At 38.6% G+C, this 14,566-nt stretch overlaps 1 protein-coding gene across 5 annotated transcripts; it reads left to right on the top strand.

Moving 5' to 3' along the window:
* The first annotated feature begins 2,859 nt into the window (after positions 1 to 2,859).
* LOC114155630 (probable 2-ketogluconate reductase) lies at positions 2,860 to 14,480 on the top strand. Of its 5 annotated transcripts, none has more exons than XM_028035605.1 (8): positions 2,860 to 2,877; positions 6,837 to 6,872; positions 7,308 to 7,433; positions 10,628 to 11,006; positions 12,209 to 12,380; positions 12,459 to 12,637; positions 12,716 to 12,812; positions 12,894 to 14,480. In XM_028035605.1, the coding sequence occupies exons 3-8, from the start codon at positions 7,317 to 7,319 to the stop codon at positions 13,048 to 13,050; spliced, it is 1,101 nt and encodes a 366-aa protein (XP_027891406.1). In that variant the 5' UTR covers positions 2,860 to 2,877; positions 6,837 to 6,872; positions 7,308 to 7,316; the 3' UTR covers positions 13,051 to 14,480. The 5 variants fall into 5 exon arrangements, with proteins under 5 accessions (XP_027891406.1, XP_027891408.1, XP_027891407.1 ...); XM_028035606.1 differs by lacking the exon at positions 2,860 to 2,877 and adding an exon at positions 6,743 to 6,757; XM_028035607.1 differs by lacking the exons at positions 2,860 to 2,877; positions 7,308 to 7,433 and having other exon boundaries at positions 6,742 to 6,872.
* Positions 14,481 to 14,566: the final 86 nt, after the last annotated feature.

The raw sequence follows: 14,566 nt of genomic DNA, 5'->3' as shown, positions 1-14,566 counted from the left end.
AGTCTGCTATGTCTCTTTTTATGCAGGTTTTGTTTCTACTGGAAATTTTTATCTGCACAATAGGATGGAAATAGACAAAGTGATACTAATTAAAAATCATCTGTAAACTATACAAAAATACATACAGAATAATATGCTAGATTTGCACCCCATCATACTAATATTATTCAATACTTTTTTACACTTTAGTTTTGCATGTATTCTGAAAGTCTGAGAATCTTTAGGATGGAGTCCATTTTCAGTCAATCCTAGGTTATAATTTCAATCATTTGCATGAAAAGGATTTGTCATGTTCTGAGGAATGAGCTAATTTATTTCTGAGTATTGCACTCTGCTGCTGCTGCTGCTGCTGATGAAGATGAGAGAGCTTACTGATGATGATCACCATGTGGCCGGTGTTGCCCTGTACAGGTGTTCCTATGCAGGCACATTGAGAGGCAGCATGCTTTGGCTAAGATGATTAGTGGAAGTCAAAGCCATGCTGAGCCTATTCTGTTGCTGTTCCAAGGAGCGTTTTCTTAAGGGCTACAGGAGGTGCGCTGAGAACCTCTCCCTCCTCCTGTGTCAGCAAAACCCTGATCACATAGACAGGTAGAGCTGATCCAAACCATGCAAAATGTATAGAGTTACAGTCCCAGTGAATCTTACAAATATGTGAGTCTATGAGTTGAACCACGTCTTCGATGGCTCCTAATAAGAAAATTATGATAAACCATAATTAAAAAGGCTTTATACACTGCCTGGCCAAAAAAAAAGTCGCCACCTGGATTTAACTAAGCAAATAGGTACAAGCCTCCTATTGGATAAGTACTGCATAGGCGATTATCTTTCAGCTGGCAACAAGTTATTTAACCCCAGCTGATGCAATGAGTAACTCCTCATTTCTTAAACAACCATGGCAAAAGACACATCCTGTGGTCGTGGAAAAGACGTTAGTCTGTTTAAGAAGGGTCAAATCATTGGCATGCATCAAGCAGAGAAAACATCTAAGGAAATTGCAGAAACTACTAGAATTGGGTTAAGAACTGTCCAACGCATCATTAAAAACTGGAAGGATGGTGGGGAACCATTGTCTTCCAGGAAGAAATGTGGTCGGAAAAAAATCCTGAATGATCGTGATCGGCGATTACTTAAACGTTTGGTCAAATCAAATCGAAGAAAAACAACAGCAGAACTCAGGAGTACGTTAAATTGTGAACGCAAAAGCATTTCCACACGCACAATGCGAAGGGAACTCAAGGGGTTGGGATTGAACAGCTGTGTAGCCGTAAGAAAACCTCTAATCAGTAAAGCTAACCAGAAAAAAAGGCTTCAGTTTGCTAGGGAGCATAAAGATTGGACTCTGGAGGAATGGAAGAGGGTCATGTGGTCTGATGAGTCCAGATTTACCCTGTTCCAGAGTGATGGGCACATCAGGATAAGAAGAGAGGCAGGTGAAGTGATGCACCCATCATGCCTAGTGCCTACTGTACAAGCCTGTGGGGGCAGTGCTATGATCTGGGGTTGCTGCAGTTGGTCAGGTCTAGGTTCAGCAACATTGTGTGCCCAAAGAATGAGGTCAGCTGACTACCTGAATATACTGAATGACCAGGTTATTCCATCAATGGATTTTGTCTTCCTAAATGGAATATTCCAAGATGACAATGCCAGGATTCATCAGGCTCACATTGTGAAAGAGTGGTTCAGGTAGCATGAGACATCTTTTTCACACATGGATTGGCCACCACAGAGTCCAGACCTTAACCCCATTGAGAATCTTTGGGATGTGCTGGAGAAGGCTTTGCGCAGTGGTCAGACTCTCCCATCATCAATACAAGATCTTGGTGAAAGATTAATGCAACACTGGATGGAAATAAATCTTGTGACACTGCAGAAGTTTATTGAAACAATGCCACAGCGAATGCGGGCTGTAATCAAAGCTAAAGGCGGTCCAACAAAATATTAGAGAGTGTGACCATTTTTTGGTGGAGACTTTTGTTTTGGCCAGGCAGTGTATGTAATGCCAGAGCAATATATTGTAAAAATAGTTGTAGAAGTGATGTTGCATTCAGTTTCTGAGTGTATAAAATTAAGAATAGTGCCTGCAAATCCAACCTGTGGGGAAAAAATACATGTGAGTTAAAACAGAGGAATGGAAGACATGCATCTCTGAAGGATTTTAATACATTTTATGGTATTTCTTGCAAAAGTATGCACTTTGTCACATAGAATGCGCTACGGTTAAACAGAACTTTCCAGCCTACATGCAAAACACTAGAAACCTGCACATCACCATGATAACTGGGAACATGGAGGGTAGCCTTATACTGTCCCCAGAATGTCCCAAGGAATGTTTGGACCTAATCTATTTAAGAGTCTCTGGAAAGACTTGTTCACAGCCCGTCTTGAACAATCTGACGGAAGATGAGTTGTTTTGAAGGAGATTATAGAGACATATTCCACAAGACTTCCAGCTGTAACTACAGCAAATAGTTTTGCTGCACAAATTATTTCCTCAGGATGGGTGACTAATTATAAAACGCTTGCGCTACACTTTTCAGGTTTGCTTTGCGTTGTTGCTTGTTGCATTAATTGCATTAAATGTTACAATACGGTGAGGTTGCAACATCTCAGTATGAGAAAAGGTTATAGGGGTATGAAAGCTCGAGTTTGATTATAGTTCAAATTTAAGGCAATATTTCTAAAAATTATTTTTAAAAAACTGTTTCTTTGATTGGGTAAAATACATGTGACAAGTCTGCATTTGCTGTTCAGTATGTTACAGTAAAATGATTCAATTCTTTTTCAGGAAGCTTGATCAAGTGGACAGTCCTACTATTCACTAGTAGCAGAGGTGAGGGCTCATCTGTTAGTTGGACCCTGAGGGAAAGTCCCCGAGTGAGTGCTGCAACCTCTGACTAATAGGTTTGCATAACATTGATTTGATTGGCTCTCCGGTGAAGAGTAAACCCCAACTCTTCACGGTTCTGTATGTGTCCTACGCACACATACAGAACCTCGAGGCCTGGTGTGTCACAGCTCAGTCTTTAAGCTGGACAGCCCATGGCTCTGCACGGGCTCTGCCATTAGGTAACAGCAGCTTTAGAGGCGAGGCTGGGTCGCAGGTAAAGATTTGAGAAGCCACTGAGCTGGACGGGTTGAGAGCCATCAATCTCCTCCTGATGATAATCTGTTGCCTAATCAGACAGAGCTAACCTCTGCTGGAGAGGAGAGAAGAGTTTCGAGGTGAGCTAAGTTCTCAAGCTGCCCTCCCCATGTGGGAACACTGTGATCTGATGGGAGGGAAAGCCATTCGTGGCAAACATCGCATGTTAGTGTGCGCAATTCATGAGCAGCACTCATGAACGTCAAGCAACAGCTGCAAGTCAGAAAACCAGTGGGATTTGCTAACTTTTGTGTGTGGAGCTGATCTCTATCATCAACACTACAAGCAAAGAGCTATGCATTTCTTTATGAATCACAAATAGAGACCTTATACTACTTTGTGCACCACTGCTTTAATGATAAGTCAATCATAAAACGTACAAATAAGCAGTGTAATATCACTGTGTTTTACATACTAGATGGATCATCAAACTTTCCGACTTACAAATAAAACGTAAAAGTAAGCTGCATCATGAAGCATTCACTGCTGTTCACTGCCAGATGAGTTATATATTTTACTTTTTAACAGACAGCCAACTCAATTAGGTCACAACTATGTCATTAAGCACATCTGGTAGGCGCAGATTTATATTGACATGATAGCTTCACATAGTTGCTGCACATTTGTCAATTGAACGTTTGTTATGTGATTCTCCAGATCCCAAAGGTGCTCTGCTGGATTCAGATTTATTGACTGTTGAGCATACTGAATTCATTATTATGTTCCTGAAACCAGCTGTAGCCATAAACGGTTAGGCAAGGTCAGAAACAATACTCAGGTAGGCATTTAAACAGCGATCGGTTGTTGTTCAGGGGTCTAAAGTGTACTGAGAAATAATCAACCACACCTCTGCATTATCAATGCCAGCCAGGCAGGATAGATCCATGCTTTTGTGATGTTTACACCTATTCTGTCTCTTTCATCTGAATGTCACAGCTGAATCTGTGGCTCGTTGTCACTGGAGCATTTTTCCAATCTGTACTAACCTGATCTAACGTCTTTAGTATTTCTGTCAGCCTCTTCGATCTATTTCCCTCCAATCTTTTCATTAGTGGTAGAAAATTATATATTTTTTAATGTTTTTGTTGTCTTAATGTTTTTCTTACTTAAAGTTACGAAACTTTTCTCGCATGAACGGCACCTTGAAAAAGTCCCTCCTTCTGCCACCTCAAAACCAACTTAAACACGTGCAATTGTCCGAGATTCTGGTGTTGATAAAGTACAGTGCAGCCACATAAAGCACAAACCCTCGTCTCACTATTCACAGCAGCAAGCAGGGGAAGCTTGCAGCGCTGCACACAAATAAAAGCAATGTGAAACTTCTTCAGACCACAACTGACAGATAAGTTGTATTTATTACTATCTGGTTCTTGTACGCCCCACGCCCCGCTATGGTTGCCGTGGGCGATTGCCTATATGATCCATGTGAATAATGACCTGTCTGAATATTTCTTTACGAAATGGGTCAAGGAACAAAAACTAAATATTTATTTATGTAGAACACGACAATGAAAATCACTGCAAAATAAGCATGTACTCACATATTGTTTCAGTGTATTTAACAAACTATACTTGTTGCAAGATTTTGAACATATAGGAACAGAACATTTAATATTTAAAACGTTACATATAAAAATATTAAGTTAACTTGTTTAATGTTAGCAGAAATCAATCGATATGTTGAAATATTTATCTAATGGTTGAGGCGATAAAAGGAGACTATTTAGATGCAAACTTCTGTTCATCCTCTATTGGCAAATGTTATCTGTTGAGTCCTGAAACTGAAAACGAATATAGCTTAGTGGACCAGACAATGCACTACATTATCAGTATATAAAGCTTGTTGCACTTGTTTTATTGTTATTTTTATCTGCTCAGAAGATGCATGGGAGGTAGGCTTTGCGGTGCAGTTAAGCTGAGTCAGGATGGACCTGCAGACTCACGTCAGCAGTCTATTACAGAGTTTGTTCAAGGACTATCACAGCCGGTGCCACATTGTGACGCCACAGGGTAAGATTTAAAAGCTGCACGCATACGATTTTTGATACTGAAATATGAGCAATATTCTCACATTACAAATTATGGAGTGTTTCTTGAGGTAGACAGCAAAAAAAAAAAAAGCTGAGTGCTTTATTCTATTTTCCTTTAAACACAAACTCAATTCTCCCCTCCAGATGTGGCACAGTAGCTCTTACTTTATTACATCTCTGCATGGATTGAAAATACAATGTAATAAAGCAGAGATAGACTTCTTGCATGTGCTTGATGAGTCAGCTATTTGCTAAACCACCCCCTGCTGTTGCATGCTGGAGCAGATGGAGACTTGGCTGGAGATCAGAACTGGCTTAATGAGGGCCTGAATGACTCCTGGCCAGGCCAGGTTTACAGCCTTCGTCACGGGGCGTCACATCTCAAGGCGAGGAGATACTTAAAGCGCTGAAACAGAAGGTGAGGGCAAGTGAGGCGGAGGGAGGGAGCGAGAGAGAGGAGTAGGATGGGAGGAGGAGAGATGGAGACAAATGAAGAGGAGAAGTGAGGTGGAGCGATTATGTAACAGTTAAAATCAGGTAAGCCATCGATCAGCACACATGGCCTTCCCTAATGCTCCCACACATGGACGAACACCGAGGGAGTCGCATCAAAACCGACTCCTCAGTCGTAATATCACCTTCTGAACACAATGCAGTCAGAGTCAGTACATGCAACACTTTCTAAAAGAATGGAGGGTTCAGTCCTGCATCTGCTCCTCCAACCCATTATGGAGCCTCAGTGTGAGTCATAAAACACCAAGCCAGTGGTGTACTGACAATCTACAGAAATCAAGTTTAATTCTCACAACTAAACGTTTATTTTTGCCGTGCTTTGATTTTTAATAACCTTTTATTCAGGATACAGCATGAGAGTTATTGATCTGATTAGTAGAGACTAAATATGCTGAAGGAGTTTATTTCAAAATGATCTGATCAAAGATTTTTTTTTGTGCATTCATCAAAGTTGATTAAATCATCTACAGGTTTTATTTTTCAATATTTCAGCACAGTTTTTATCTTTTGATGAGTCCATTCTTGTAAATATAATGCAAAATTCTTCTGCAGAAGCAGATTTTCATCGACAAAAAGCTAAAGACAGGGCTTGTGCTGCCTCCAAGTAAATGTCTTACTGCCACCTAGTGGGAGGTTGGACATGTTCAGCTCTGAAGAGGAAATTTTGTTGATTCCTCCTGATCATTTATTGGCTAATTTTTTAATTAACTTAATTTAGCAACACATTTTTTTTTTATCTGTAATGGCTGAATGTTAAGCAAGTGTTTTTTGTTTTGCAAAGTGTATTGACTCTGTCAAAGCCAGCAGCTTTGCAGAAATTGATTCCTAGCTTGTACAAATTGAATTAGCATAAAAGTATGAAAAATAAACACCCTTAAAGTAAGTGTGTACGTATAATCAGCCATATGTACTGTCCCTTTATGGACAGTAAGTTAGCTGATGACCTTTGATCAGTTTTTTTGTTCTCTAACAATCACGGCCATTCGGTCACTGGGTTTAATGCCTTCTCTCTCTTTTTATCCTAGAAAGGAGGGAATAATTCACTGCAACCTCCAGTCCAGTTAAAGATGTAACAGCCACGTCCACATGATCAGATTAAATTTTATCCAAGATATTTAAACTAAAGCCTGTTTTTTCTCCCCACTCAGAAATCAACAGAGCTGAGAACAACTTCAACTGAAAAGGTGAGAGCAGCACTGACTCTTCATGAACTGATATCTTATCAGTTCATGAAGAAACAGAGCAAATACATGAAAGCTGTTAAAAATACAAATGAGTAAAATGTAACTATATGCAGATGATGTAATTGTTTCATGAACTGATATATTATCAGTTCATGAAAGTTGGATATTATTAACCTTCTTGAAGTATCTCAGTTATTTACGCTCATGCATTTTCTCTTTGAATACCAGCATGTGGATGGTAAATGGACATGACACCAGTTTATTCTCCTGCATGAGAACAGTGGATTTTATCTAAATGCATTTCTTTTATTTATACTACAGGCAACACCCATGCAACCATGATTGCCCTTTCCAAATAATTTTTGTCTTCAGTTTTTTTTATTTTATTAAATCACATATACATTTTTATCTTTTATTTTATTTTATTAATATTAGCCGGTTAGAATGCAATGTCTCCGCCATGTCCGGTGCGTGACAAAACTCCGGGCTGCAGCTCCAACATCCAGGCTTCTTAAAGTGACAAACCTACTCAGATCTGCGAGCACGCTGCAGCAGAAAAAGGTATTTCTCTATCGCTTTGCACTTTATTGGCAGAAGTCTCATCTAAACACGCGACATTTATATTTCCAATATTTCAATTATACTTAGAGGTGCAAATTTGACACTTTTAATGGACTCTTAATGCAACTTTTAGTGCAACTTTGAATTAAAAGTGTCATTATTTACCGAATGGCACTTCATGACAACAGTCATAAACATTCATGAAGAGTCCGTCATGCTCTGAGCAGATGTTATGTCATGTTTATGACAGTGTCATGTCAGTCTTATGCACACCCCTTTAAATAAAGTGTTACCAGAACATCAATTTGAATATAAAAGAAAAATATTAATTTTTCATCAAGAAAAATCTGATGCTTTGTAACCTAATAACTTAGTATTAGGTTTTTGCCACTCATAATGTTTTACCTATAGACTTTTTACACATCTTTGATGGCTATCTTCATGTTTTATGAACAAACTTCTTGAGGTTTTCGTCTGGCTACTATTCAACAAGAGCCACTTCATGGAGGGCACAACTCATAGCCTTCCCGTTTTTGTGAACAGCCACGTCTTGTTAGGTTTGTAGTTGCAATGTATTCCTGCCTTAAAGTTCTTCATAGCTTTATCTCTGATCTGTCGGCCTTAATTTTCTTGATGGTTTTTGGTTATTAATGTTCTTTAATAAACCACTGAGGCCTTCACAGAAACACAGAATTTATCACAAATATGAATTACACATAAGTCTAATCATTTTACTAATAATGTCTTCCCAAATTAGTTGGTTGCACTGGATTTCATTTAGAGGTATTAGAGTAAAGGGAGATTTCTACAAATACATGCTAAGTTGTTATTTTTTTTCTTTTTCTATTCTGGTTCTTTGGCTACCCATAGTTTTTCTGCAAACATCAACATATAACATGCACCTACCCTCCATTTTGGGTTTTTTCTTTGTTTTAACATCTAAAACTAAAATATGCCATGGGTGTAAAAATGATAAACTTACTAAAAAATATATTTGTATTAGGTGAGTTTCATTCAACTGGACTGAAGGCAAAAATTACTCTTTGAACTGTAAAGTTTGCAGAAAAAGCTTGTGAGAAAACGTGAAGTAATCTAAATTTGAATTGTTTTGCTGGCCGCTGTACTGATGGATGCATCTGAACTAATTTGTAACCAGAGATACAAAACTGGTTAAACTGGAAGGTATAATCTATCAGGAACAAAGTGTCTTGAAAAGCTAATCCAAGTAACTCAGACACATCACACTGCTTTCCGCTCTCCCACCTTCTGTCCAGTTAAATGTTTTAAATGGTAAACTCAGGTCAGTGTGCCCTGTAAATTAAATCAGTCAGTTATTTTCTAGACCCACTTTCTCTTGTTCAGAGCCACATAGTTAATGGAGAATGGGTTGAAACATTTTACAGTCAACACAGAATCCATATGTCAACCAGTATTTAGAATTATTGATCCAATATTATGTAATATGACCTAATTTATGTGTACACAACCATTTATTAAAAAGAAGGAAAGGTAAATAGCAATAGCTAGTGTCTTATGATGAAAGCCAGTGTGTTGTTCTGTCTTACTGGGACATATGGGTATTTTATGTCCAATTTTTAAAAATCAAGTAATGTAACTAGATAACCAAAGTGGAAGAAAATACTCTTTTGCAAAATATTATTGTAAATTATTTCCACTTAAAATGGTTGTAATCTTTGCTCTTTATGAAAACCAGTAAGGCCAAACTACGGTTTGCCTGGAAGAACGTAGACAAAGATTGGAATCTGTGGAAGAACGTTCCTTAGACAGATGGATTTACCTTTTACATATTTAGACAGGATAACAGAAGACATATTTATGATTAAACCAAATTGCGGGAATGAACTTTACACCAACTGTGAGGCACAGAGATGGAGGTGTTATGGTTTGGGGATGATTTTCTATAGACCTGGACAGCTCAAAAGAATTGTAGCTCATCAAAAAGTGTTTGAGGAAAATGTGATATAAAAAAAAACTAATAAACATAAAACTAAAGCAGAACTGCTCATTATGACATGACATTAACACTTAGAAATATCAGTAAATCCACCAAGGAGTGACTGAGAGCTAATAAATGGTCAAGTCAAAGCCCAGATCTTGATGTCCTTGTGAAGCTGATAATGTTAACAAAGCAGCTTGTTTTATCAATTAAACTCTATATTTATTCTAAGATTAGAGATGCTTTTCACATTCTACAATGAGCGTCCATGGTGTTGTACAACAAAACAACAAAATTATTTTTTTCTCTCATCGCTGTTCATGCAGAAGCTGCATATAATTTACATATGTAGGAAATAATCCTACTCACTGGTCCGTTTATTTTAAGACTTTTATTTTGAAGCCCTTAAAGTTATTGAGTAGTTCTTCCTGGTTGAAGGGAAGACAGGAAGTGAGAACAAGAGTCATTTGTGAGTTTTTACAGTCTGCTCCCAGTTTCATATTTAGTTTTATTCACAGCACTCAGCTATATGTCATAACGTATTATTTTAATATCTTACAAGAAGAAATATGATCTGTTATATTCATTTAGTCATTGTCAGCTATATTATGGTTTCCTGGGGCTCAGAAGTTAGTTTAAGTCACTCTGCTTAGAGATCAGCAATTTTACAGACCTAAAGCTGCATAACAAAAAAACTAACAGTTTTGTTTATGAAGGACATATCTTCATAAACAAGAAGAGATATCCTTCTCTTCTAAACTGCGAGTTATTGATGACTCCGTTTATCAATAATGTGAGTTATTGATAAACTGCCTGAGACAGTTAATCAATAACTCACATTACCCTGAGACTATTTTAGATTTTATTTACTTACAGTGTTTTATAAGCATCACAAAATAGTTGCTCAGCTCTTTAAGTGAATTTCTGATCTATCTACAGAAGGAGCGGGATTTTATTAGACACAGAGAAGACATTTTTTTTCCCCCACGCTGTCTGGTAATAGTTCAAATTATTTATTCCTATTATTGCCAAAATTAACCATTGAACACTGAACTGTAATTTATAAACAGAGTCCTGATGTCACCTCCTGGATATCTGAGATGTGAAGGTTTTTGGTGCTGGTGTTTTCTGTCAGTCAGTTTGTTCAGGCATGTTGGCGGCAGCATCATGCTTTGAGGATGTTGAAATACCAGCGGCCATTGTCTGAAGGTTTCCAAATGTGTTCTTATCCCGGCAGGAGATGGCAGACAACAAACCGTGGGTTCTGATCTCAGAGGTTGGGGACAAGGGTGTCCATGAGGACGTCGTTGACATTATCAGTCAACACTTCCACATCATCTGCCTCAAGGAGTTTCTACAAAACCCGGCCCTGCACGGCCCTAAGATCCAGGGCTTGTTTATGTGGTACTACAGTCCTGCAGCCGAGCCTTCCCTGATGAGCTGCCTGCCATCGCTGAAGGTGATCGCCAACGGAGGAGTGGGCATCGACCATCTGGACGTGCCGTACATCAACAGCTTTGGGGTGAAGGTCACCAACACTCCCGGCGTGGTGAGCGACGCCACTGCAGACATGGCCATGGCGCTCCTTCTGGCTTCAGCGCGGAAGGTCCTAGAGGGTGAGAGCAATACATTCCCCTCTTATAATTATTCTCACTCCTAAAATACCTCTTGATGTACTGTTTACTCCAGCTCAGGGTTAAAGTGGATAAAGACTGAGCTATTTGGATACAAAGTGTAAGGTAAAGGAACACAGTACCAACAATGGAGCATGGTAGTGGCTGGATTGTGCTGTGGTGTTTGTCTCAGTACCAAAAGGTGGATTGGAAAGGGATGAAAGTTGGGCACAATTGGGTGTTCAAAAAGAAGAAGAAAGAATTTCGCACATAAAAAGGAGGAAAAAAATCACATGGGTTCTGAAGAACTGCAGAAAATGGAAATGACCAGCACTCCAAAAACATATAGAAAGGTTTTAATGTGGAAAAAATGCTGAGGTAGTTTTCTGGTTTTACCATCAGAAAACTACCTTTTCTGATGGTAAAACCAGGCGAACACCGCACTCAAGAAATGGCCGTGCCCTTAACCTGCTAAGAAGATTGATCAAATATTCAGCTGGTTATGTAAAAAGCTACAAAAGCTTCCCATTTTGTTAATGGACATTTACCCTATTATTAATGGGAGCATGTATAATTTCCCCCTTGTCTCGTTTATGTCAGGATCTGTGTTTTTCTGTGTTTATTTAGAGTTTTCTCTGTCCTTGAGACTCTTCGTTGTCCTGTCCTCCCCTTGATTGTGCCCAGGTGTGTCTCGTTCTGTGATTACCCCCTGTGTATTTAACTCCACCTGTGTTCCTTGTTCCTCGTTGGGTCGTTGTCGTTGTCAATGTAGCTTGTCCATTCGTGTAGCCTGTTGCTACCAGTGCTGAGCCCTAGCCTTCTGCTCAACTGTGCTGCCAGGTTTTTGGATTTTTGAGCCTATTTTCATCATTAAACTTCCATTATTCATCTCATCTGGGTCTACAGCATCTGCCTCACCACCTCACACCCGCACATCGTGACAGTTTAAAGGAAATCCATAGATTGAATGGCCCCAAGTCTTTTTTTAGCTCTACCATCATTCCACAGTGCAAATAGAGATACTCAGACTTAGATGATTAAATAAAATTATTACATAATTAAAAGCCCAGAATTAAACAGACATTTATTTCCCTACGGTGAGTGGGTGTAAGCTTTTGACCACAAGTTTACACCCACTTGTGGTCAAAATTATCTGTCAATAATCTGAAAGCTTGGCAACATTTTTCTGGTTTCTGTCTCTGCAGGTCACCTGATATCAGTTGATTCTAAGACCACCCATGTACCAAAAAACCTTATGGGAGTTGAAGTCACAGGTTCAACTCTGGGGATCATTGGAATGGGACACATCGGGTATAAAGTTGCTCAGAGAAGCAAAGGTTTCAACATGAGGATCCTTTACCACAACAGAAACAGAAGGTCAACTTTTGGACCCGCAATATGTCAACCCAAGAAACGGAGGCGGTTCATAAGATCTTTGATTCTTCTGTTGTTTAGAAGTATCGAAGATGAGCAAGCAGTCGGGGCAAGTTACTGTGAGAAACTGGACGACCTGCTGAAAGAGTCTGACTTCGTGGTGGTGGTGGTGAACCTGACCCCCGACACCACCGGCCTCATCAGCCACAGAGAGCTGTCACTCATGAAACCCACAGCAACACTCGTAAACGTCAGCAGAGGTAATGGAAAATCTTTCTCCTGGACTGAAATTCAGAAGAACTCGTTCCTCTACCAGGTTGAATGGTTTTATGTTTCAGGTCTGGTTGTGGATCAGGACGCTCTAGTCAAAGCTCTGATGACTGGAACGATACGAGCTGCGGCTTTAGACGTGACTCACCCCGAACCTCTACCCAGGTACCCTCTAATATAAACTCTCCCTCTTCCTTTGTTTACACATTATTGCTAATCTTAGCTTCATCTGATGGGTTTGTGCAGGAATCATCCACTCCTCACCCTCCCCAACGTGCTGATAACGCCCCACATTGGGACCAACACTCGTGGGACAGTAAGAAAGATGGTGCAGATGATGGTAGACAATATTCTGGCAGCAGTGAAAGGCTTAGCTGTTCCTAATGAGGTCAAAGCAAAATAAGTTCTTCTTCTGGTGACAAGATCAAGAAAATATAATCTTTTGTCCTTTTTACGTGCAACTTTCACACATTGACCCAATTCTTTGACATTTTGAGCTGCAATCCTGTCAGTTTTAGTCCTGCTGTTACTCAGGAAGACATTTATGGGCAGAAAGCATGTCTCCTCATAATAACTTAGTTTTTTGTGTGTGTCATAAAGCAAGCACAATAAATCCACTGTATTTTCTTGCCATTTAATCACTACCTTTATTGCTATACATATGATAATGACAAATAAAATTATGAGCTTAAATTTCTCATTAATGCATAGTGTTTTCCCTTTCAATGTGATTTAAGAGAGCTGCATAATTATTGTGGTCTTCTAGATTTTTTCAAATTAATATCATTAAATATATACTTTCCTTTGTTTGCTTACTGTTATTTTCTTGTAGGGATTGTCAAGAGAGTAATCAGAATCTTGAAGCTAATTTATTCAGTTGAAGTATTTTTCTCCTAATTAATGTCATCATATAATGATGATGGTGTATGTTTTAGTTTTTATGTGTAAGATCGACAAAGTGATTCTTAAAAGTCGACATTTTGTTGCTACCTTAAAAAATTTGAGACCCGGATAAAAAATATTTGTTTCCGTCTTTTAAGTAACATTTATGCGGTCCAAATGAACTGGAAAATAAACTAATGTAAAAGTTTTACAAATGTTGGAAATTTTGTTCTGGACTTGGGTCGGACTGGTCTAAAAAAACTTTAATTTTACTCTTGTGAAGCTATATAGAATTTCAGCATATGTTTTTGACTCACACTGCCATGCGGAAAAAGGACATTTCAACCTTTTAGCAGAAACTTAAAGGGTTTTTATCTGGTATTTGTAAGTGTTGCAAAAGTTGGTGCCAAAGTTCAAGTTTAGCTTCAACAAACCACATTCTTTTTTTTTTTTTTTAATTCTCAGGTCTTTCAGTGTCACTGCCAGTCTCTTTGCAGCCTCTTTGACCAGTTTCCTTCTTGTCTTCCTATCGAACATGAAGAAATCTTGCTTTTATACTGACTTTTTCACATATTTTTACCAATAACTCTTGACTACCATACTCTACATATGATGTATGGGATCTGTGGAATTTTTTTATACTCTTCTTCTTTCAGTGATATCTTTATGATCCTTTCAAACCTCCACTCAGCGAAACTTTATTTTGGGTCAAACTTGTGCAACCAGGTCTTTGTTTCTTTCCTTTTTGTTTATCTCACATCATGCATTTTATCATGTTTATATCAGCATTAGCCATCAATACTGCTGGCAGGTTGTTACAAGTACAGCCTTGGTCACTGGTGTGCAGTTGAAATAAATACAATTTTATGAACTATTGGATCAGTTTTAGTTTGAATTTGTTCATGATGGAGTGTAATGTGAATTATCAAATAATAAAATACTTAAATAATTCTTGAGAATTGTAAATAATTTCTACTTTTAATAATTTAACTCTCTAGTTCACATTTGTGAAATACACAGTTAATTACAAATGTAAT

This window comes from Xiphophorus couchianus, chromosome 13 (genome assembly GCF_001444195.1).
Source record: "Xiphophorus couchianus chromosome 13, X_couchianus-1.0, whole genome shotgun sequence".
NCBI lineage: Eukaryota > Metazoa > Chordata > Actinopteri > Cyprinodontiformes > Poeciliidae > Xiphophorus > Xiphophorus couchianus.
This window is presented reverse-complemented; position numbering and strand designations above follow the sequence as displayed.